The 25,315-nt window shown below is 42.9% G+C and overlaps 1 protein-coding gene across 9 annotated transcripts; it reads left to right on the top strand.

Moving 5' to 3' along the window:
- Nucleotides 1-521: 521 nt before the first annotated feature.
- LOC106581947 (putative ATP-dependent RNA helicase Pl10) lies at nucleotides 522-24,912 on the top strand. 9 transcript variants are annotated; one of them, XM_014164503.3, is made up of 20 exons: nucleotides 522-839; nucleotides 5,039-5,087; nucleotides 5,217-5,264; nucleotides 9,952-10,011; nucleotides 12,501-12,611; nucleotides 13,151-13,277; nucleotides 13,376-13,483; nucleotides 13,709-13,808; nucleotides 13,956-14,091; nucleotides 14,325-14,419; nucleotides 14,592-14,690; nucleotides 15,141-15,301; nucleotides 15,518-15,662; nucleotides 15,750-15,894; nucleotides 16,746-16,793; nucleotides 20,212-20,393; nucleotides 20,576-20,693; nucleotides 21,401-21,557; nucleotides 21,656-21,792; nucleotides 21,977-24,912. In XM_014164503.3, the coding sequence occupies exons 1-20, from the start codon at nucleotides 795-797 to the stop codon at nucleotides 22,072-22,074; spliced, it is 2,169 nt and encodes a 722-aa protein (XP_014019978.1). In that variant the 5' UTR covers nucleotides 522-794; the 3' UTR covers nucleotides 22,075-24,912. The 9 variants fall into 9 exon arrangements, with proteins under 9 accessions (XP_014019978.1, XP_014019975.1, XP_014019974.1 ...); XM_014164500.3 differs by having other exon boundaries at nucleotides 12,501-12,632; XM_014164499.3 differs by having other exon boundaries at nucleotides 12,501-12,680.
- The last annotated feature ends 403 nt before the right edge of the window (nucleotides 24,913-25,315 follow it).

The raw sequence follows: 25,315 nt of genomic DNA, 5'->3' as shown, positions 1-25,315 counted from the left end.
CTCTCATGCATGTTTCAGTGTTACTTGCCTCAAAGCGAGCATAGAAGTAATTTAGCTCATCTGGTAGGCTCCAGCTCTCGGCTGTGCTTCCCTTTGTAGTCTGTAAGTTTGCAAGCCCTGCCACATTTGAGGAGCATCTTAGTCCTGTATTGAGCTTTGCCTTGTGGAACCTACTTAGTATGGTATGCTTAACCTGTAAAACATTTAAAGGTCAGTGTTGAATTGCAGATCATTGATACAAGGAGAAGAGGCCATTTCAGACAATTAAGCAATACCCAAAGTACCGCGGCACAAGGTTTTGCTTCCTTTCCTTCACCTTGTCTCCTTTTCTTATGTCCTATCATAATAGATGTTTACTACGATTTAATATGTTTGCTATTAGCAATATTATTTCCTTTACTATCATACGCACTTCACCTGAGCAAAAAGAAGGCAGATTAATATTTCCGCGCGGAAATTTACAAAATGTGGAACATCGCGATGTCTGTTCTAAAATAGTGTTATCTCGCGGTACCTGTGCGCGTAATTTAGCTTCATTCCACCACGGAGAAGCCAGTGGAAGGTTACGGTTACAGCTCGAGTGGATACTTTAATTTACAACCACGTAAAAACTGACAGAAAGGAACATTTATTTACACAATACACTTGTTTTATTGACTGAAAGGACATAACGTTAGGAACATATTACGGACTGGAATCTAGGAAGGATTTTGTGATCTACAAAGAAACTAGCTAGTGTGCTAACAAAGAAAATACTTTCCCTTGACAAATAATCCTCTCTATTCTCTTTAGTTATGAGTCATGTGGTCGTCGATAATCAACACGGTCTAGATCAGCAGGTGAGTGTTTACTTAATTTATTTAATACAATTATAACTTAGGAAATATGGAGTTAGGACAGCTAAAATAACGTTCCGTCAGCTAGCGAAGCTAAAGTGGGTTCGTAGCCAAGCTAATGTTAGCTAGCTAACTGCGTGGATGTGGCTGGTAAAATGGTGGTTGGTGTGTCGCCGGTGAAATTCACTGTATGGTGATGGCGGAGTTGGCGAATGCTGCCTAGCAATATTCAGTTTTGATAAGACTTGGGTAGTTAGCAAACTATTTGTCTCAGCGATTACATATAGTGAACACTTGCGATCAATAACTGTATATTAATGTAGTTAGCTAGCTGACAGTCGAAAATACATATTTTAGTGTTTATGTAATTAGCCAGGCTAGTTGGCTACACGTAACAGGTCGGTATCGATTGCGTAGTTGATCTCGCGGCAATCTTATCCAGGCTTGGTTAGGCCTTAACTAATGTTGGCTATCTAGCTACAGAACCAATACTTGTTAGAATAGAACATAGTTAACTACCTAGCTGACAATTGATATTCAGATAAATTTAGCGTGCTAGTTTACGTTAGCTAGCTGGTTGGATTGATGCAATTTTACCGGCCGGTAAAAGTAACTGCTGAGTCTTGAAACGTGGCGCAGGAAATAACAATCGCAAGTACTGTAGGTGAATACAGTAACCTACTCCAGACTGCGTTTACAAAGCCAAACTACTATTGGCTAGTTAGTGAGTTAATGTCGGGTTTTAGTTATGTAAAACATAGCTAGTTAACTTGCTTTTAATAAATGTTATGTGGATGTTTGTCTAGATAACGTTACTTCGCCGGTATAATCGTGTTTGGATATAACGTTAGTCAGCAGAATAACGCTTCGATCACACCGACAGCATCATTTGGATTTGTATGCAGCAAAAGTTAAACATTCACCTTCTGCTACCGCTTCTGTCAAGCCACCTACTCATACAGTTTGACGCATAAGGTCGATAAATCCAACTTGTGCACCACAACTGCCTCTGCAACGCAATGCTGCAAGGCAAACGCAGCGTTTTATCGGAAATGAATGTAATTCTGGTGTACCAAAATGCTGTGTTGGAAGCGTTATTCTCGGATATTCTGCACTTGATTCACTATGGCGGTAAAGCCTTGATCACACCTTGTGTCACTACATTTTGTTACACCAGAAGTACATTCATTTCTAATGGAATGCTGCGTTTGCCTTGCAGCATTATGTTGCAGTGCGTTAGATTTGGTGCCTATGTTGTATTTATCGAACGTATGTAACAAACCATATGCGTGAACGGCTTGACAGAAACGTAATAGGTGAAAGTTCGATAAATCCAACATATGCACTACCTCTGCAACTTAATGTACTTCTGGTGTATCAAAAATGCAATGACCTGTTCAGTGCATGTGTTGATTTGTCTATCCCCACCAGACACATTCATGGCAAGCAGGTTAAAATGCCAAAACCAACTATATTACTTTGGGGACAGGTGAAAATGCACATGAAACAATGATGGAAATGTAGCTAGTGTGCTGTTGCTAGCTAATTTGCTGTGGCAAAACATTTGGGTTGTTATTTTAGCGGGAATGCATATGGCCCTTTTTTAGCTGGAACTTTGTAGAATTTTGACCCATATTGGATCATACAAAACCGTGTTTCCTCTACTCTGACAATTTATCCATAAATATAAAGGGAAAACCTAGTGTTTTTCTGTGGACTTTATATGGCGGTTGGAAGCAAACTTTAAGGTTCATTACCGCCACCAACTGGACTGGAGTGTGTACCTAGTTCATCTTTCAATCCCCCACGTTATGCTCCTAAAAACCAATGAGGAAATGGGAGAGGTGGGACTCACAGCGCCTAAAGCATCTAAAATAGAACCCATTTCTGTTTTAGCGCTTGGCAAGCAGTTTGGGTGAAATGATTGACTAATGTGTTAGTGTACATTTATTTTGCAGCACAAGCAACTTGGGTGGTCTGGTCAGCATTTAACAGGCTGACCAAACCTGTAGCATTCCGTGCGTCTGTGTAGCTAGGCGCTAAAATAGAACTTGGTAATGCGTCTTAGTTGTTTGCCAACTGCTGATAAAATCCACAGAAGAAAGATGAACGGGGAATAGAGCTGACCCCAATTAGTCGACTGGTCGATTGTTTGGTCGTTAGGCTGTTGGTCGACCAAGGTTGTTTTAGTCGAGCAGTAACCACTATGTATGCATGTATGTGCCCATCTCAGTGAACTAATCCATTGCGGAGGACTAGACTAAAGGCCAATTTATGCTTGATCCGTAAATGTTTATATCCAAGGACAAATTAGCTAGCAACAGCAAGCTAGGTAAATGTTCAATGCATGTTTCATGTGTGTTTCGACCTGTCCCCAAATTAATATAGTTGGTTTGGGTATTTTAACCGGAGTGTCATAAAAGCGTCTAGTGGGGGATAGACAAAATCAACATGCACACGCAAAAACAATTTGGTCATGTAAGCCAAGAACGTTGGCTGTAACTTTGAACTTTCCCACACACCGAATCACTTCAGTAATGTAAACATTCGATTCATTGACTTAGTATACAGCGCATTCGGAAGGTATTCAGACCCCTTAACTTTTCCCACATTTTATTTTAGACTTGTCTAAAATGGATTCAATACTTTTCCCCCTCATCAATACCACATACTGACAAAGCAAGAAAAGGTTTGTAGACATTTTTGCAAATTCATAAGAAATAGCTGATTTACATAAGTATTCAGACTTGAAATTGAGCACGGATATGCACCCTGTTTCCATTTATCATCCTTGATGTCTCTACAACTTGATTGGAGTCCACCTGTGGTAAATTCTATTGATTGGACCTGTTTTGGAAAGGCACACACCTGTATATAAGGTCCCACAGTTGACAGTGCATGTCAGAGCAAATACCAAGCCATGAGGTCGAAGGAATTGTCTGTAGAGCTCTGAGACAGGATTGTGTCGAGGCACAGATCTGGGGAAGGGTACCAAAAAAATGTCTGCAGCATTGAAGGTCCCCAAGAACACAGTAGCCTCCATCATTCTTATAACGGAAAAAGTTTGGAACCAACAAGACTCTTCCTATAGCTCGCTGCCCGGCCAAACTGAACAATTGGGGGAGACGGGCCCGTGTCCCAGAACCCAATGGTCACTGACAGAGCTCCAGAGTACTTCTGTGTAGATGGGGGGGAACCTTCCAGAAGGACACAACCATCTCTGCAGCACTCCACCAATCAGGCCTTTATGGTAGTGACCAGACAGAAGCAACTCCTCAGTAAAAGGCACATGACAGCCTGCTTGGAGTTTGCCAAAAGGCACCTAAAAGGACTGTCAGACCATGAGAAACAAGATTCTCTGGTCTGACGAAACCAAGATTGAGCTCTTTGGCCTGAGCGTCACGTCTGGAGGAAACCAGGCACAACTCATCACCTAGCCAATACCATTACTACGGTGAAGTGGGGTGGCAGTATCATGTTGTTGGGATGTTTTTCAACGGCAGGGACTGGGAGACTAGTCAGTAACGAGGGAAAGATGAATGGAGCAAAGTACAACGAGAGCCTTGATGACAACCTCCGGAGTGCTCAGGACCTCAGACTGGGGCGACGGTTCCCCTTCCAACAGGACAACAACCCTTAGCACATAGCCAAGACAATGCAAGAATGGCTTTGTGACAAGTCTCCTGAATGTCCTTGAATGGCCTGGCCAGAGCCTGGACTTGAACCAGATCCAACATCTCTGGAGAGACCTGAAAATAGCTGTGCAGCGACATTCCCCATACAACCCGACAGAGCTTGAGAGGATCTGCAGAGAAGAATGGGAGAAACTCCCCAAACAAAGTTCTGAGTAAAGGGTCTGCATACTTATGTAAATGTGATATTTCTGTTTTTTTTCTTCTGTTTTTGCTTTGTCGTTAATGGGGTGTTGTGTGTAGATGTAGGGGGGGAAACAATTTAATAAATCTTAGAATAAGGCTGTAACGTAACAAAATGTGGAAACGGGTAAGGGGTCTGAATACTTTCCGAATGCACTGTACAGGCTATCCTTCATACTGAACTTGAACCTGTCCAATCAGTGCTAGGATCAGACTTGGCACTTTGCACCATCAGATTTGGAAGCATTAATTCACCCCATGGTTGTATTTGACCATGCTTGTTGTAAATTCACTTGATGCACTCCAACAGTATTTGTGTGTTTTCAGCTTGCTGGCCTAGACTTGAACTCTGACGGGCAGGGAGGAGGCACAGGCAGTAAGTATTAACAGCACAATAATTTGCATTCAGTGTAGCTCATTGTGGCAATCTTCATTAATGGCTTTACCATACTATTTGTTTCTCATTGTGAAAACTGATAGTCCTAACATTTTCCACTGTTCCTAGGGCGTTACATTCCACCTCACTTGAGGAACAAAGAAGTTTCCAAAAACGGTAAGCGTCATCTTTGACACCCAATAAATCACATACAAGTCATCAGCCCTGATTTGTAGTACCAGAGTACAGACTCAGCACTGAGCGAGATCTTCTGCCGATTCAGTTACCAGTTCCAAATTCTATAGGCCTACCCTTCTGCGTGTTTCAGGCCTGCCTCCCCAAAAAAACTGCCATGTTCTCCATTTTAATATTCAATGCCGTTAGAAATCAAAGGACCTGTCGTTAATGAAGGTGTGCAATAAGTTTTGGCCAGTGTTTTAATGGGGTCGGGACGGGTTGAAATTACAACTTCGACCAGAAATCCATGCGTTTGTCAGTTAATCCCAAAATTATTTGAGGCACTGTTGCATCAATCTAAGTTACATAAATAAATAAAAAATCCCATCAAAATCAGTCAGTTAAAGCTAGAGGTATCTGCCCACTGCATCCTGCAGTGTCGCACTTTCTCATCTGTTGTAAAAGGTGGCAGAGCTCCAGCTGTGTTTGTCAGACCATGAGACAAACGATATTCGGTATTTCTCGCGTAAACGTCTAGCATCTGAACGGTCTGACCTACAGCGCAAATTTATGACTACTCTTTGAAAAGGGGAGACTCACTAACACGATGGTGTTTTGCTCTACGACCCCCACAAGTGTGAACCGTTTGGGCTACAAACTAATGGGACCACATGGAAAGGGGGAATTCTCACAAACATGATGGCGTTCTCCGTTTTGCTCAAGGACCCCCACAAGGGTCAAGGGACTCATCTGAAGATAACCGGTACCGCTTTAAAATAAATAAATTGAAGAATACAGGTAGTTTTGTGACACCAAAAAAGGGGTTAAACCTGTTTTTTATATTTTTTATGACGTTTTTAAAAACAAATATCCTAGGTTTAGGACACGTCAACCTTGTATCTTGTGATTCATTATCTGTGTCTATTTATGAATGGGTTTTCTATGGGTTTTAGTAATAAAGGCCAAAATCAATATTGTTTTGATACCCAATGGGGTCTTAACCTCTCTGGGCTACTCAACAGCCAGTGTAATCCCGTGGCGCGATATTCAAGTACCTCAAAAATGCAAAAACATATGACTATTTTACACCATTTTAAAGACAAGACTCTCGTTAATCTAACCACACTGTCCGATTTCAAAAAGGCTTTACAACGAAAGCAAAACATTAGATTATGTCAGCAGAGTACCCAGCCAGAAATAATCAGACACCCATTTTTCAAGCTAGCATATAATGTCACAAAAACCCAAACCACAGCACTAACCTTTGATGATCTTCATCAGATGACAACCCTAGGACATTATGTTATACAATACATGCATGTTTTGTTCAATCAAGTTCATATTTATATCAAAAACCAGCATTTTACATTAGCATGTGACTAGCATTCCGACCGAACACTGCCGGTGAATTTACTAAATTACTCACGATAAACATTCACAAAAAACAATTATTTTAAGAATTATAGATACAGAACTCCTCTATGCACTCTATGTCCGATTTTAAAAGAGCTTTTCGGTGAAAGCACATTTTGCAATATTCTAAGTAGATAGCCCGGCATCACAGGGCTAGCTATTTAGACACCCAGCAAGTTTAGCACTCACCAAAGTCAGATTTACTATAAGAAAAATGTTATTACCTTTGCTGTTCTTCGTCAGAATGCACTCCCAGGACTTTTACTTCAATAACAAATGTTGGTTTGGTCCCAAATAATCCATTGTTATATCCAAATAGCGGCGTTTTGTTCGTGCGTTCAAGACAATATCCGAAAGGGTAAATAACGGTGACGAGCATGGCGCATTTCGTGACAAAAAATGTCTAAATATTCCATTACCGTACTTCGAAGCATGTCAACCGCTGTTTAAAATCATTTTTTATGCCATTTTTCTCGTAAAAAAGCGATAATATTCCGACCGGGAAAGCGTGTATACGTACAAAGAGAGAGAAAATAAAAACATCTTGTGCACGAGCCTGAGTCTGAGTACTCTGACCAGCCACTATCCAAACGCGATAATGTGTTTCAGCCTGGGGCTGCCTCGATATCATTCAGCTTTTTCCCGGGCTCTGAGAGCCTATGGGAGCCGTAGGAAGTGTCTCGTTACAGCAAAGATCCTCAGTCTTCAATAAAAAGAGCCAAGATGAACAACAACTTGTCAGACAGGCCACTTCCTGTTCAGAATCTTCTCAGGTTTTTGCCTGCCAGATGAGTTCTGTTATACTCACAGACACCATTCAAACAGTTTTAGAAACTTTAGGGTGTTTTCTATCCAAAGCCAATAATTATATGCATATTCTAGTTACTGGGCAGGAGTAGTAACCAGATTAAATCGGGTACGTTTTTTATCCGGCCGTGTCAATACTGCCCCCTAGCCCTAACAGGTTAACATTCTTAATCAAATAGTATGACTATGGATCATTTAGCTGTATTAAAACAATTCCATATGTCAGCCTAGCACCCCACCTCCCCTCAATGTCTTAGGCTAAAGAATTTAAACAATTTTATTTTGTTAAATACATTTCCCTAGTGTAGGAGTTTTGGAAAGAAAATAAACCCAGGGGTAGCGTTAGAATTCCGAAATCTGCATTTTCAATATGCTGTCCAATCAAAAAGCGGAACTTTTTTGATAAAATAAAGTCCTAGTGGGTCTTGTGGTTATGTAAGGCTTATATATGTATTTAGCCTTGGTGTAATTTCACAAGCCTCAAATTAATTTGATTATTGTGGACTGTCAACTGTAGTGTATTTTATTTTTACTTGTACAACAACGCCTATTTGGAGAACAACAAAAAATCGAGATGTGTATTGTGAATCACCAATACATTTGGGGGAAAGAGTAGACTTTTAAGCCATATTGCCCAGCCCTACAATGACGTACAACCTGATTGTTGTGTCTTTCTTGTCTAACAACTCTTGGCTCACAGGCGTGGAAATAATTAAATTATGTTCACATGACCTGGAATACTTAATGTTGAAATGTCGCCCTTCTACCTGCATAAGGAGTTTACCGCAAGCAAATGCTTCTACAGCTCTCGATAAACGTAATAGCGTTCCTAACAAGTAAGGAAACGTGCCGCCTGATGTCCTATTGATCGTCGTGGAAAGCTGGCACTTGTTGACAAGTACTTTCTACATGTCACCTACATTGTCACCCGATCCAGGGGAATGGGGACCGTATTGCAATACGGTCCCCACTGGAATGGGGACCGTATTGCTCATTGTCAGTCACAACCCCACTTCAGCAATCAGATCACACGTCAGTCCTTCTACCTGCTGTTTATAAAAAAATATAAAAAAAACTGAACAGCACACATGCTACAGTTAGGAGTGTTGATCCGGTTAGTTGCAACTGCAAAGGTGCCTTACGCATTCAAATGGGGATATAAGGACTTGTACAAGATATTCCGGTATCCTAGAACAGCGATTCCAAACCTTTTCCTTCCTAAGGACCAAAAGCTCAATTATTTTCCACAAATTCTTTGTGGACCGCTGGTTGGGATCTGCTGACCTAGAGAACGTTGAGGTTGCTAAAAGACAGGGCATTTGACTGGTGCACATAGAAAGTACTTTTGACTAAGTTAGTGGAATTGCCAACAGGAATTGCCAACAATGACTCCTCTCTCCCTGATGAGCTGAACTACAGTTAAAGCTTCCAGCAGCTAATATTATAATTTGCTCAAGCGTCTATCAAAAGACAATGTTCTGTTGTCCAATATTTTAGTCTAGCAGTCGTGATTTGAAAATGGTGCCGCGAGAAACTTTTGGGGGTTGCGCTTGGTTCATACAGCTTTCGCCTGCTAAATGCGGTTGTGATAAAAAGAGCGGTGTCTGTTTTCTTCCTAGAAATGTGGATATAACGGTTTAAGCTACAAAATATTGTGACCCCATGACTGAAAGATGAGGCTCTCAGGAACACTGTCTTCTGTTTCCCTCAGAATGTCTTAGAACAGAGTGGGCAGGAGCAGGCTGTAAACCAGACTGGTGGGGGGAAAAAAACATCTATGATCTCTTTTACACAGAAGATCATACACAATTGCCTGTTTTCCTCAACCTCCCAATACATTTCTGATGCATTTTAAACCATAATTCCTTCTGATTTAAGTATTATTACTAATCAGTCAATCAATTTTACTGTCATAGCTCCAAGAAGAAGAAAAAAAGTTACCACTGGTTGTTTATTACATCACTTTTTTAACATGGTGGGGCCAGGAGATTTCTTTTATATATATCTATCAAAATGGGGCATCTGTCAAAAGTCTGGGAATCCTTGAGATGCATACACCAAAAATTGCAGAGGATACTGTACACTTGATTCAGTCGTGGCTACTTTTTTCCTAGACCGGGCCCAACAAAAATACTTCCAGTTAAATCACAAGAGAAATCATCGACATTCTCTGAATAACTTGCACACCATGATTGTTGGATTTGGAAATTTACCAGTTGGATTTACTGCTTGTTGCCCATTGGGTCCAATGGATCACAATATTCTTAAGGGAAAGACAAGCCGGTGTCCTAAGAAAACATTCTCATGCTAACTAGGCTAGCACTGACTTGCCTCTGAGAAGTTCTACAAAATATGAAATGCCGCAGTATATCTCAATGGAACATCTCATTAATCATGGTAAAGCGTTTCTTGGGTTAGCTTCATCTCACACTTTTGTGTCATTGTCTTTTTTTTTATTCCACAACAGAAAATGCTTATTCCTCTGGTAGACAGTACGGTTATTCAGTGCCACCTCCAGTGAACTTCTGTAAGTGCCTTCCGTCTCCTTTGCTGAGGGCACTCTGCATTTGTAGTTGCATGAAATGGCCTTTTACACACCTGAAACACCAATGTGGGTTGTTCCAGGTGCACAGATTCCACAAACTTAAGCTGAATCTGTGTATATGGAACCCAATGTGAAGGGGCTTAGACTTTTGAAAAACAATGCGACACCCAGCTTCAAACCTGAACTGATTTGCTTTTCTCTGCTGGTTTTGCTCAGATGCTGCTTACAAATTATATGTAAGAGGGAACAGGATATGATAGCTCCATCTAGGCCAATGCGTTACATATTTGCTGACATTGCACCACATCTAATTTTAACATCTTATTATAGCTGCTTTCAATGATGAGCTAGCCGTATCGGGCACTTGCATTTTTAATCTTGTTTTGTGTGTATGTTTTGGGATGCACTGTATGTGTGATCTTGCACATATTCTAACCAACAGTATTTTCCGTACTGAAAGCCTTTACAATGTGTAGTGTCCCTGAAAGTTTCTCTTGAGCAGTACCTTCAATGCCACCAAAGACACAAAAATAACTATACACCTGGATGGGATGACTGTATGGCCGGTAACTATTAGTGTCAACCTACTCGTATTGCATCAGACAACTTATGGAAGGAGAATCTGTTTTTATAGCCTCCTTCCCCTGTACCTTTGCTTAAGTTACCCAAGACTGGCTTCTCAGGAGCTAGACTTTTACCACTTTAACAATGGGGTCTGGTCAGACAGAAATGGTATACCTATGTACCTGCATGACACGTAGGCTATTCCCCTAAGAGAACACCACACCCAATTCCCACTATTGGGAATGGGGTATCACTTGAGAATATGCAGCCATGGACTGGTATTAAAGCTGTGTGTTCTAGTATGCAGTAGCTTGCTTCTGTTGCATGGTTGTTTAAAATTGATATTTTTAGTGAGATTCTGTCCTGTGTCACTAGAATGGCTGTATTACTAATGCCAATGGGAGCTGCAGTATGCTCAATGCTAACATCCTTATGTTGTGTATCTGCAGTAGGAATACAGCTGTATCAAAATGAACCTTTGGGATGTAGTATTTACTACCTTCTGGTCGTTCTAGGAGTATACAAATTGAATGGAATCAAAGCAGGGACGCCTGTATGAAGGAAATGTTGAACATTTGATGAGTTTAAATAGCTATTAGCATTTACTTGGAAGCATTCCAATAGGCACTGTAATTGACCAAGGAAAACTGGTGACTGATCTGAATCCTGATTGGTTATGATGTGATTCCTGTATCCTTCCACCTTAATTTGGTCCGCTGTGTTAATAACTCTACTGTCCAGAAATAGTCCCTCTATAAAGAATAAGTAGACCTGCTAATTTTACTGTCTGATTGAACATTGGCTAAGCCACTCTATACATTCATATAGTATATTGCTTACTGTTGGAGTCTTCACCTCAAGTAATTTCGACAGAATTGTCTTTATTAATGTAGCTCATTCAGCCTGCATCAATTTGAATTACACGTTATTGCATCCCTTGTGTTAATGCACAGTTTGCAGCAACAGAGGACTAGGCTAAATGAACAAGTATTTCTGGACCCCTTGTCAAACATGAAACTAGCTGACTCAGTTTCTTAGCAATGCCTCTGAATGGTAGTCTTTGATCCTACAGAATGTGGCTACTGGCTAGCGCTGTTTGCATAGTGCACAGGGATATGAACAGTGTGTGTTTGTGCACATTTCTAGGCCTCGTCTGAAGCCTCAGCTGGTGTGTGTATTCACCACATTAGGTTTGCCCTGTGTGTGAAATCTGGTGTGGAAGGAGCCCCTGAGGACCCACAGGTGGATATGGAAGCTGCTGCTGCTTACTACATATTTAGGATCATCTCTCCCTAGGCTACCTTTATCTAAAGCTTTACCACCTTGAAGTGAAAGAAAAACCCTTTGGGTTGGAGCTGTTTGTCACTTCTGGCAGTGGTGAAGCACTAAACTGTCCACTGACCAGCCTGCTACCTAGCCCGCACTCATAATGGTGTTGCCGCCAATGGGGAAAAATGAGACGGCCAGCATGCAGAGATGGGCAGATCGCTGTAGTAAATGTCCCCACCTCAGACGGGGGCCTGAGCTTGTATTTTGTAAAATTGGTTATTGTAGGATTCTTTTGAAGTATAGGTATTCTGCAGAGATGTTCTGTTGTGAACTCATACTGCCAAGTTCAGTCAGTTGGCCTCTCTTTTTACAAGGTTGAATCTCTAAAATATAGTTTTATAAGTCCTTTGATCAATAGTCACTAACTTTGCCAAATCTGTTTGATTTCTCATTGAAAGGAGGGTGATGAGAACTGATATTTTAAAAGTGATGGGAGTATTTTCCTTTGTCTGTGGGCTTGGGAGTCCAATCTATCGCCGTAGTCTCTGATAACATGACAACTCCATAGTACACTTTCTCTACCTCCGTCTCATCATCCCCCTCTTCCTTTCATTCCCCTCCTCACCCTGTCCATGAAGACTCTCCAGGAGGATGGGACAGCGGACGCAGCAACGGCTTTGCCAATGGTTACCATGACAACCGCAATGCGGGCTTCGGGGGACGCGGCGGGCCTCCCCGAAATGACAGAGGTGGGCGTGGCAGCTACCGCGGTAACAGCATGGGTGGCGCCTCGTTTAATCAGCCAATGCACATCGCAGGTGGGGAAACCTACTGTGCCAAATTGTATTTATCTATTACGCAGTAATACTAGTAATTACCAATACTATTAGACTGATGCAAGTAGTAGGTATTGTATTATGCTCTAGATCTGGTCCTCTAGGTCCTACTGTGCATATAGACACATTTTTTCTCGGTAATACTAGTAATGACTACTAATAGTAGACTATCTGCAGAGGCAGAATTTCCTTGAGTCACCAGCAATGGAAATAATTTAAGAATAAAATACTTAATACAAATCAGACTCCTTTACTTAAGACATTTTATTGATAAAATACGCAGACAATACTTGAAAGATATAGAAAAAAACGCCCCTGCAGATTCTGTCTATCCTATACTCCAATCATTCGATCCAATCAATCAAATCCATTTACCAAAATGGCTGTTTGATTCCAAAGCAATATTTTAATGGTGGTATTCACTAAGCTATCCACTCTCTCTCTCTCGCTAGGGTTTAGTGGTGGACAGGATGGTGGAGGCTGGGGAGGTACTCCCAGACAAGACGCGGCCTATAACAGCTTTGGCGGAAGGGGCAAGTCTTCTTTCTACAACGACCGTGGATCATCAGGGGGCAGAGGGTAAGTACCAGTCAGCGGAATATATTTTGCCATACAAGTAGGTGTGTGTTCAGACAGCTGATGATTGTGAAGTGTGTTGAGCAGTGTCTCTGTTGTAGTTATCAGCGTGGAGGTTATGGCGGTGGAGGCAACAACCGCTGGCAGGAAGACTCCAGGGATGATGAGGACTGGTCCAAACCCAGCCCCGCCAACGAACGCCTAGAAGCGTGAGTCTCACAACTGTTACATTGGCCAAAATCAGTGTATCTAGGAGTTCTGCAACTTTAAGTGTGCCATTTATATAAGCATACTCAACCATATTGATCTTAGACTCACTCTTACATCTGGGAGTGTGCAATAGGAGTGTTCAGCAATTTTGGGTTACTTTTTAAAGAGTCATGTTAGGTGTTGTCTGTGACGTCCTCTAACCCAATCTTTTTCCGCTCATCCAGGGAGCTGTTCTCAAGCGGCAACACGGGTATTAACTTTGAGAAATATGACGACATTCCTGTGGAGGCCACTGGATCCAACTGCCCGCCACACATTGATAGTGTAAGTCACATCACTGGCTTTACAGTCAACAATTGTCTTGTAGATCAAGGGTAACACTATATTGGACACTTTCAAGTAACTCTTATTGACAAAAGTTAAGAGTAGAAGTGATCCAAAACTAACAGTGCCTGTGTTTTGGTATTTCAGTTCCATGATGTGGACATGGGGGAGATCATCATGAGCAACATTGCCCTGACCCACTACACGCGGCCCACCCCTGTCCAGAAATACGCTATCCCGGTCATCAAGTCCAAGAGAGACCTCATGGCTTGTGCTCAGACTGGTAAGAGAATGAATGAAGAAGCTTTACTTTAAGGTGGGAGACGGTAGCGGAAGGATTCGCTAGAGGATAAAATGGAATTGAGCCTGTTTAGAGACTTTTTAATTTGATTCTCTTGCATTACAAATTGAGCTAAATATATTATGAATTTAAAACATGTTTTGGGATTTTCTTTTAGACCAGCAAAAACGAATGATTATTGTATTGAGTAAATGACTGAATGTTCCTCCCCTCAGGCTCGGGTAAGACTGCAGCCTTCCTGGTGCCAGTGCTGAGCCAGATCTACACACAGGGGCCTGGAGACGCTACAGCGGCTGGCAAGAACGGACAGGTACACTCACATACATGAGCAGCCTGTAACGTTGAGTTTTTCCATCAATCTGAAACGCTGCTTTTCTATGAAAGCAATTAAATTGCTCCCCCCCCCCCCCCCGTCTTGCATGTGTGCTATTTATTTATTTGGTGTGCTGAGGTTGACCAACACTTGTTGCTTCCCCCCACAGGACAGCGGTAAATATGGGCGCCGTAAGCAGTATCCTCTCTCCCTGGTCCTGGCTCCCACCAGAGAACTGGCCCTGCAGATCTACGAAGAGTCCAGAAAGGTGTGGGCTAAAACTCCACCCACCCACAGACAGACAAAACCATACACGATGGACAGACCATGAATGGTGTTGTAGTGACACCAGTATAGTAGAGTAGCCTTGTTGTGGCTAAGGAAGATGGTGAGCTGAAGGTTACTGATTCCCAACAGGCTGATTGATTGCAACTAGATAAATAAAATGTATTTTCTTGGCATGCACACTTTCCCTGTACTAGTGTGTGTTATAGAAGGGCGAAATGCCCAGTGCCATGTCTTCTGGTTCCATCTTCAATCACTGGTACAATCTTATATCATGTCAAAATGAGTTCTATGTAACATAAGTGTTCTGCAGTCAGATTTTTATCTCGGTAACATCTGTTATAGAACGATACTCCAAAGACAATGAAAGGGTGCTGGTTAATACTGAATTATGGCTGTACTAGTGTTCTGAACTGTCCTGTGCATCTCTTAGTTTGCGTACCGCTCCCGTGTGCGTCCCTGTGTGGTGTACGGGGGGGCTGACATCGGCCAGCAGATCAGAGACCTGGAGCGAGGCTGCCACCTTCTGGTGGCCACACCCGGGCGCCTGGTGGACATGATGGAAAGGGGCAAGATTGGCCTCGACTACTGCAAGTGAGTGGGGCAGGCGCTAACACTAACGAATTGGCTAACGCTGAAGAGTTTGCTAAAGCTAACAAGAGAACTTGTTAGCCAACTCATTAGCACTGGTTAACTAGTGCTGACGAGTTGCCTAGTGCTAATGATAATGAGTTGGCTAATGTTTTTTCCAACACTAACATAAGTGAGTGACCAGAGTGCTAAGTGAGCTGTTTCTGTCATCCCTGTCAGCTACCTGGTGCTGGACGAGGCTGACAGGATGTTGGACATGGGTTTTGAGCCCCAGATCAGACGCATCGTGGAGCAGGACACCATGCCACCTAAAGGCATCCGTCAAACCATGATGTTCAGTGCTACCTTCCCCAAGGAGATCCAGGTACACACGCATGCACCAGTAGTGACACAAGCTTGAGAAATAGCGTAAAATCCTGGGTGCACGTTTCTGACTGTGTTTCTGACTTAGATGCTGGCGCGTGATTTCCTGGAGGACTATATCTTCCTGGCCGTGGGCCGCGTGGGCTCCACCTCAGAAAACATCACCCAGAAAGTAGTGTGGGTGGAGGATGGCGACAAGAGGTCCTTCCTCCTGGACCTGCTCAACGCTACAGGTAAGGAACGCACACACAAACGAACAAAGACACCAACTCTACCCCATAACCCTCAAACCCTTTTACGCATGCTCACGTTCTCACACCAAACTCCATCATTCACACAGGTATAACGTTCAATCCAATGATGTATATTAGCCCTGGATTGCTGATGCTATGTTTTGGTCATTGAGAGGCTCTGAAGCCACCGGTCGGCCATATTGGCACTCCCCAGAAGAAGCAGTCCTCCACAGGAATTAATAGCATTCTACAGTATTTCAATTAATGTTTCTAGGACAAAATTACATGTTAAGTATTTTGTGTTGTAGTGGGCACAGTAACATTAGTAATGTCAAATGTTTAAGGACAATGTTAAGTCTGCATTAAGTTGGTCAGTAATAAAATACATTTTGTTGAAAACATAAATGTAGACATTAAGAAATGCATTTCTATAGCTTCAAATGTTTTTTACAGTAGTGGGACAGTGCCAAGATGGAGGCACGGTGGCTTCAACACAGTGCCTCGTATCAGTCAACTAGTGTGTGTATATCTAAATCATTGGTTCAGTCACAGATGTATTGAAACTAATTGATGATACTTGCTAAGGTGTTTATCTAAAAGGGTACATTTGTTAGCCTTTTCCCTTGCCCCCACCCCCAACCACCTGTTAGTCTGTATGCCCAAAGTAAATGAATTGCCTCATGGACATGTCTCCTAAACTGGTGAAGGTTCATCATGTCAACTATTCTCCCCTGGGTGAAATGGAGGGTGGATGATTGGGAAAGCGCTAGTTATTACATATCTGTTAAGAACTGTTAAGTTACTCCACACTGCCTTTGGTTTACTTTACTGGGCGGTTTGGTTTTATTTAGTCATTCCCAGTGATGCTCCTGATGTTCAGGAGGCTGCAGTGACACCCGGTAAGTATTATTATGGTACTATAACCCCCAGTCTGACCCTCCCAACTGGCAAACATCCCACTCCATCCTCTTCCCTTCCCTGGTCCCCAACCCTCTATTTCTCCTTTCATCATTTCTCTTAAGAGCTTTAGGGCCAGACATAATGGTTGCAGTTTCAGGGCCAGGGGAATCCTACCCTTAGGTCAGGGGTGGGCAACTCGAGGCCTGGAGAGCTGTGGTGTGCAGGCTTTTGTTCCAGCCCAACACTAAGACACAATTTTAGTCTAAATTACAGCCCTCCAGGACCACGGTTTGTTAACCCTGTCATTAGAACCAGCGGTAACGCTTACCATCCTCAAAGGAGGATGTTAATTGGAGCACAGCTTTGGTGTTTTTGGCTTGGCGTTACTGTCTGGGTGTTACACACAAGTGTGGGAGATTAAGGACACGTTGGGCTGTTGCCTTTGGAAACTGAGCTACACTCTGTTAGTCAACTGTCTAAAGGAGCTACGTCTCCTATAAAAGTAGTTTTAGTCCATCTATGTTAAAGGTGGAAAAAAGATGATAAATTAACTTCATATTCATCTCCACCATCAGCATATATGAAAATGTCGTTACTATGTTTTGTGGGGGAAAAGATAGACGATGAGTTTCCAATGACCTCATCGGTGTTTGACCAATTATGAGTAGGCATTGTCATTGGAAACACTTGCCTTCTATCTTTTTTTTACGACAAAACATGATGAATATGAAGTTAAACATTTTAGAAACAGCTGATTCAACTAATCAAATTTTGATGATTAGTTGATTATTTGAATCAGCTGTGTAGTGCTAGCGTAAAAACCAAAACGTGCACCCCTTGAGGTCCCGAGGACTGAGTTTGGTGAACACTGCCCGAGGCGCTAGACCTGCATGTAGATATCCAAGCCCCGATTTTGAATATTTAGAATAGACATCACGCCTTCTGTGACATTAGCACAGATATTATGACTGGATAGGTGAATATTCTGTTATATATTCTGGTATGAGGACGTCGAGTTATGGGACAGCTGGCTAATTCTGTTATGAGGACATTTGGCATAACTTTGCAAAACCGAACCAATTGCACGTAATAATTTGTCAGTGAAAGGGATGATGCTTCTGCTCCCCTAATTTCCATTTTTCAGTTTCCATTTGTTTCGTTGCTCCATGGTGATGAACTGTCACACCACCATCGAGTTTATAGGGTGACCACATTTAAAATACCCAAATGCGGGACAGCGGCTTGATTTTGTGGCACATTTGCGGGACAGTGTAGCCTACATTAATAATTTAAAAAAATGCCCCAGATACACAAATCCCCCTTCCGCTGCAACGAACAAGCTAATTGAAGCACCTACTCTTTTGCCTTGTGCAAAATTTGGTGATGCAGTAAGAGACTGTGGCTGTTAATGAAAATCTGGTACTATTTGGCCAAGGAAACCATTTCTGGTTGGTCTCAGGGAATGTAAAACAGTTATGCTGCGTATAGACGAGGGACGCAAAACCATCATACCGGTTGACATAGCGGGACAAGAAAGAGAAAAAAAGCCAGCATGCGTTGCTAGGGTGACTTCAGTAACCAAAGAATGCTAATGAACATCGGGTAGAAAACGCTACGGCAAAAGTTGAAATATTTGAACTTCGGCGGCAAGTCCTATCTACTGTGGCGTTCACTGCCAGGCTCTACAGGATTTACCATGGGTGTCGTAGCAGCAAATGCACTACATGGCCAAAAGTATTTGAACACCCCCGTCAAATTGGTGGATTCGGCCATTTCAGTCACACCTGTTGCTGACAGCACACAGCCATGCACTCTTCATAGACAAACATTGTCAGTAGAATGGTCTGTGCTGAAGAGCTCTGACTTTCAACGTGGCACCATCCTAGGATGCCAACTTTCCAACAAGTTAGTTTGTCAACTCTGCCCTGCTAGAGCTGCCCTGGTCAACTGTAAGTGCTGTTATTGTGAAGTGGAAATGTTTAGGAGCAACAACTGCTCAGCTGCAAAGTGGTAGGCCACACAAGCCCACAGAAGGGGACCACTGAGTAGGTAGCGCTTAAAAATCATGTCTCCTCGGTTGCTACACTCACTACAGAGTTCCAAACTGCCTCTGGAATCAACGTTAGCACAAGAACTGTTCGTTGGGCGCTTCATGAAATGGATTTCCATGACCGAGCAGCCACACACAAGCCTAAGATCACTATGCACTATGAGTGCCATAAAGCTTGCAACCGTTGGACTTTGGAGCAGTGGAAACACGTTCTCTGTAGTGATGAATCACGCTTCACCGTCTGACAAACAAATCTGGGTTTAGCAGATACCTGGAGAAGGCTCGGTGGTGAGGGAGGAATATTGGTCTGGGACTGTTTTTCATGGTTCGGGTTAGGCCCCTTAGTTCCAGTGAAGGGAAATCTTGACGCTACATCATACAATGACATTCTAGATGATTCTGTGCTTCCAACTCGATGGCAACAGTTTGGGGTAGGCCTTCTCCTGTTTCAGCATGACAATGCCCTCCGTACACAAAGTGAGGGCCATACAGAAACGGTTTGTCGATCGGTGTGGAAGAACTTGACTGTCCTGCACAGAGCCCTGACCTCAACCCCATTTGAAAACCTTTGGGATGAATTGGAACGACCGACTGCGAGCCAGGCCTAATCGCCCAACATCAGTGCCCGACCTCATTGATGGTCTTGTGGCTGAATGGAAGCAATTCCCGGCAGCCATGTTCCAACATCTAGTGGAAAGCCTTCCCAGAAGAGTGGAGGCTGTTACAGTAGCAAAGTAGGGACCAACTCCATATTTATGCCCGTTATTTTGGAATGAGATGTTCGACGAGCAGGTGTCCACGTGCTTTTGTATGCAGAAGTAGCAAGTTATGAGAATTGAGACCTTTCAGTATAATATGGCTATTTAGGCCTGGGCCCACCTACTTTTGTAGCTCTTTGTTAGAAGCACAAGTTAAGTAAACTGTCCACTCAAAGTTTAGCTGGAATTTAGCACGAAAGGTTTTGATAAATGTGATTGGTTGAAGATGACGTAGGCCTACATCCCATCTTGTGCTGCGCAGAATATCAGATCTCAACAACAATTGAAGTGTTTAACATCACCAGTATCACATACTTATGATATATATCTTGTAATAAGTGCAACGTGACTGCAAAAGAGACTAGTTGGAATGTCTGACAAGGGCCAAAATGCGGGACTGTCCTGCACCATCTGGGACATGTGGTCACCCTACCAGCACCTACTCTGTTAGCGCAGCACCATTTTTTGTTTCTGCTCCCATCGCCCCTCTCATTGTCTGAAGTCTTTATCCTGCTCATAGCCTGTGAGCTAAGTACTCAACGTTTGCTTGTTTTTCTTTTCATCTCTTTCGCGCACTCTCGCTACGTCTCTCTTCCTCACTCTGTCTAGGTAAGGAGTCTCTGACATTGGTGTTTGTGGAGACGAAGAAGGGAGCGGACGCCCTGGAGGACTTCCTGTATCGTGAGGGCTACGCCTGCACCAGTATTCACGGTGATCGCTCCCAGAGAGACCGAGAAGAGGCGCTGAACCAGTTCCGCTCTGGCCGCTGCCCCATCCTGGTGGCCACTGCGGTACGGCAACACACACACCCCTTCTGTCAACAGACATAGTGATGTCATTTCCCCCTTTTTATCCTACATGCATCAAAACGTATCTCGCTTTGTATTGAATAATGACGATCACCACCTGAAAGGTTTTTGCCATTGCTGGTTGCATCATGTTTCCCCTCTGTCTTCATCATGTTTCCCCCCAGGTGGCTGCGCGGGGTCTGGACATCTCTAACGTCAAGCACGTCATCAACTTTGACCTGCCCAGCGACATAGAGGAGTATGTCCACCGTATCGGTCGTACAGGCCGCGTGGGGAACCTGGGTGAGTGGGACTAGTGTTTGAGGGGGGGTTCTCCCATCATGACCCATTATCTGTGTGTGTGTGTGTGTGTGTGTGTGTGTGTTCATGTAGGATTTTGACCCAGCTCTAACACATCAAGATTGTGTTCGAGGGCATGCGAAGGAAAAAGTTTTATAACATTTTTCTACAAAAACAAGAATTCGCTTTTTTTTGTTTGCTGCATAAGTAACATGACTCAGACTAAACAGATAAATCACCAAATGATTATTGGATTCACATATAGTTAGTGATAGCTAGGTCACATGCGTCACTCACCTTGTGCATCAGGTTCTGTTGTCAGTCTGACATTCGGTTGGTGTATAATGAAAATGGTGTGCTTAGCTCTGCACAACAGTAGATTGTCCTGTTGTGTTGGAGAGTGCATTACCACACTGGTGCCGGTGAATAACGGTTTGTGTTGGACATGCGCCTCGGCGTATCACATCTGATACGACTGGCATGGTAGCTAGCCCGAACAGACTCGGCTACATGTTGTAGAAACGAGAATAACCCAGAATAAACAGTAAAACTACACTATTATATTACTTAAGATCTCACACGGCATGAATTGTCTTTTTAAGAAGCCTTAAGTCTTTCAAGAACTGAAGTTGCTCATTCCACCGCATGCCCTGGAGAGTTGCGCTGCGTGATCTGTGTGTCGAGTATTGAGAGCTGTCTGCGTTTTGTAGGTCTGGCCACGTCGTTCTTCAACGACAAGAACAGCAACATCACCAAAGACCTGCTGGACATTCTGGTGGAGGCCAAGCAGGAAGTACCGTCCTGGCTGGAGAGCCTGGGTTATGAGAACCAGCACAAGGGCAACACAGGACGCGGACGCTCCAAGAGGTGCACGCACAACTTTTTCAGGGATGTTAATGGCCCACCAATGGTTTTTGATCAGAAAGGAGCTGTGTGTATCAACTTTTGTTCTCTCGCTCCGCTAGGTTCTCCTCTGGTGGATTTGGTGCCAGGGACTACCGTCAGACACCCGGTGGTGGCGGCTTCGGCGGTGGCGGTGGGCGCGGTGGCCCACGCACCGGGGGTTATGGAGGCGGCGGAAGCCGTGGTGGCTTTGGTGGAGGTAAGCGCTCGGCCCTTTTCTGAACCGTTTGAAGAGCGACTCTAAATGTCCCTTAGGTTTTATTCATGATATTTTGGCATTCCTGATTCAATCATGTGTGAGGGGTCATCCATATAGATTAATTCAGTAACTCGCATACAGCTATCATAACAATCTACTGACGCTCGACCTCTGTCCTTCCCAGGTGGCTTTGGAGGCGGGAACTCCTATGGCGGCAACGATGCGGGCTACGGTGGCAACTACAGCCACTCCGGTAGTGGAACAGACTGGTGGGGCAACTAGTCATAGAAACCTGGTTGCCACGCCAACCAAACCGATCCCCTCACGGAAACCACATGTTGACTACGCCAGACTAAAATACCCCCACTCACTCAACCCTGTGTAGTTTTCACTGACACACAGTACATTACACACATTGCGATTCTCTGCCCCTTCGCTTCTCTCACATGGAGAACGACGCAACGCGAAGATATAACCAGCGTGATGCCAATCCACTGGAGAAGAGCAGAGATTTGCACACTTAAGATAAAGAGTGCGCATGTAAGGATGCTGACATGTATGGTCTGATATAGCAACTCTAGACTTTCGTTCAAAACAGCACATCCTTTTTTCTTTGTATAAACAAAAATAAGAAACTAAAAGAATAACCTGAGGATCATTTGTATGTTAATGTACTGTGCCTTTTGAATTTAGACAGGACTAATTCTGTTGTCATTTCACCAAATGAATGTGGCCAAGAGCTCTAAATTGTATTTTATTTTTTGGGTGAAAAAAGAAACATAGAAGAAGAAAAACAAGCTTATACTTAATCAAACCTTGGCAAACACTGGGGGCATTGTGGCTCGCTCGAGTCATGAATCCATTTGAACCGTTCAAAATTGTCGCAGGGTCATCATGTAGCCTTTTATCGAGTTCAAACAGCTAACTTCACTGTAGCGTCCGACCTCACTGGGCCGTACTAGTTTGGCTAATAACTGTATTCTAATCTTTAAGGGACGAAGAGTTCGATTACTTTTTAATTTTTTCGCTCACTCTATCCTGGATAGGCTCCTCTAAGGATACGGTAGTCTTTCCAATAGCCATTCCAGTTGTGATCTCTTAACACGGAAAGTCGTTAAAATCAGTGCTAACAAACACACACTAGGGTTTAATTCAAACAGAAACACTCAATGAATTGACTTGACAGTGTTATGGCAGCTAGTAAGTTACCTACCACTAGCTACATTAACTGGGCAGTGTTTTTTGGTTTGTTTACATTTGAAGAGCAGGCGCATGCGCGTGGTATTGTAAAACTGGCAGTTTTTTGAGTGAAATGTTTCTTCTACAAACATGTATCAAAACAAAAAATGCCTGCCGTCTTGGAAGTGAAGTTCAAAATGGCTGCACAAGGGCCACAGCGTCGGGGGGGGGGGGCACGGTGTGGCGCAGCGTTAACATTAAACAGTCTTACCGCTGACCGCCGAGCCGGTATTCTACGCATGCTAGTGTTTTGTTTTTTGGTCAAGGAGATATAAGACAAATGAACTGAGTCGCAGGCTTAACTTAATTACAAACGTTTTCTCTTTTCAAGCTGTGTTGGAGGGGCATGGTTCATCTATCAGAGACAAGCAGTAGGAGGTCCATCACTAAGGGTTAACCAGTCAGAAAGCAAAGGGACTGGACAGCAGGACAGTTGTCGCCGGGGTTATGGGGTGAAGGTCAAGGGTTATTAGTGCACCGCCATTGCTTTGGTTTCCATTGCTCCTTGCTGTGAAGGTGGCCAAAGACTGGGGACTGTTGTCCCCTTCCTTATGGTACATGCGTACTGTCAACTCTGGGAGGTAGTCAGCTTTAGATGTGTATGAAGCTCTGGTTCTGACCGGCCAGACAAGGCTTTTCCCCTCAAAGAGCAGCAGCCAACGAGAGGAGGAGAGATGGGGCATTTGAGTATCTCTAAGTGCACTACGTTTCTTAAGTGTATTGTGCCTTTTGAAAACTTTTTAAATGTATTCACTTTAAAAGCGGATGCACTGACAGTGAGAACTTGGATTGAAAGGTGCTACTTGAGTTTTGGTGTGTAGGCCCTTGTTTGTTGTCGTGCCCATCAAGTTTTACAAAAGTTATTTTATTGCACATCTAGAGTTTTATATAAATGTCTTGAATACATGTCAGTAAGCTTCCAAATATTGTGTGTGAGGAGATTGTGGGAAAAAAAACGCAGCTTGTTTACAAAGGGGAAGGGTTCTCAACATTTAAACAGGATTTATTTGGGACCAGGGGATTTAGCAGTTGGGAATTTAGCCATTTGCACACAGATTTCTAGATTCTACTTTTGCTGCTAGTTTTGTGTAATTTATTAAGCATTTCTGAGAGATATTTATTTTTGTAAGCCTCAAAGTGATTCTTTGAAAGTTACAAGAAACTTGACCAAAAGACGGTAACAAAAACACTGGCACTTGAATGTTGAATGTCACCTGTATGCGTGAAGAAAAAAAATATATATTTCGGGGTAGTGTGAGCTTTTTAATGTTTAAGACATATTGGACTCGGTCAAAAATAATAATATCCACAGATGTCAGGGCCTGAGGCCTTGAAATATCTCTAAATATTATATAGTCAAATTGGCCTTCAAAAAGAGAAATGGAATTAATCAAACATGCCAAGGTTTGGAATTAAAGTTGTTAAAAGAGCAAAATCTAATTTTCCTAAATCTATTGGTGCAGAACTGTTTGGGATTCTCAAATTGTGTGCATTGTTTATAATAACTCTTTATTCTAATTTGACCTGATTTATATATTTTTTTTAAATCCAGTGAATGTCTGGCACATGACAATGTGGTTTATTCTCTATTGTTGCATTTGCATATGGCACCTCTGGGGATTGTTCCCTCAGAGTATTGAGCAGGTCTCAGCTGCAGTAGTGTTACCCACCGTAGCAGCACATTAACTGCTAGCCTGAACACAGGAAGAATAGGCTACAAGCACCACTTGCTCAGTGCCCTGAGGAAGAACAACCCAGAGCTCTTTAGACTTAGACTTTGCTTTCTGTACTAGCTTAGAGGCTAATGCACAGCATGGGAAAAGACTCAGCTGTGTGATTTATTGTATGATTTTACCTAAATAAAGTTTGAATGCAAAAGTACCGTATTATAAAAATCAAGCATGTTTTTTTAAGACTTGTGTTATAAATGTAGGACAGGCTATTGCCTAGTGGCTGTGGAGAGGAGCAGCGAAGTTGGCGTTGAGATTTGATGGGCTTCAGTTCATTTGAGAGATTTCATTGTTAACACCATGTTTCACTTGTCTCATTTATGGAATTCTTCTCTTATCAAATCAGGGTTGTGTTCAATAGTGCACAATTTAGCCAAATGTTTTGCAATTTAAAATTAAGATGCGCATTCTTATTGGGCAAGTTTGGGTAATACACCTGCGCTCTGTTTCAACATTCCTACTGAACACAACCCTGTTGTGATCAAGTCACTGGTTGAGTTGAATACCAGAAGCATTTAGGATTATCTGACCACAAATCAGTGGTTGAGGTTAAG

This window comes from Salmo salar, chromosome 21 (genome assembly GCF_965601325.2).
Source record: "Salmo salar chromosome 21, fSalSal1, whole genome shotgun sequence".
Lineage (NCBI taxonomy): Eukaryota > Metazoa > Chordata > Actinopteri > Salmoniformes > Salmonidae > Salmo > Salmo salar.
This window is presented reverse-complemented; position numbering and strand designations above follow the sequence as displayed.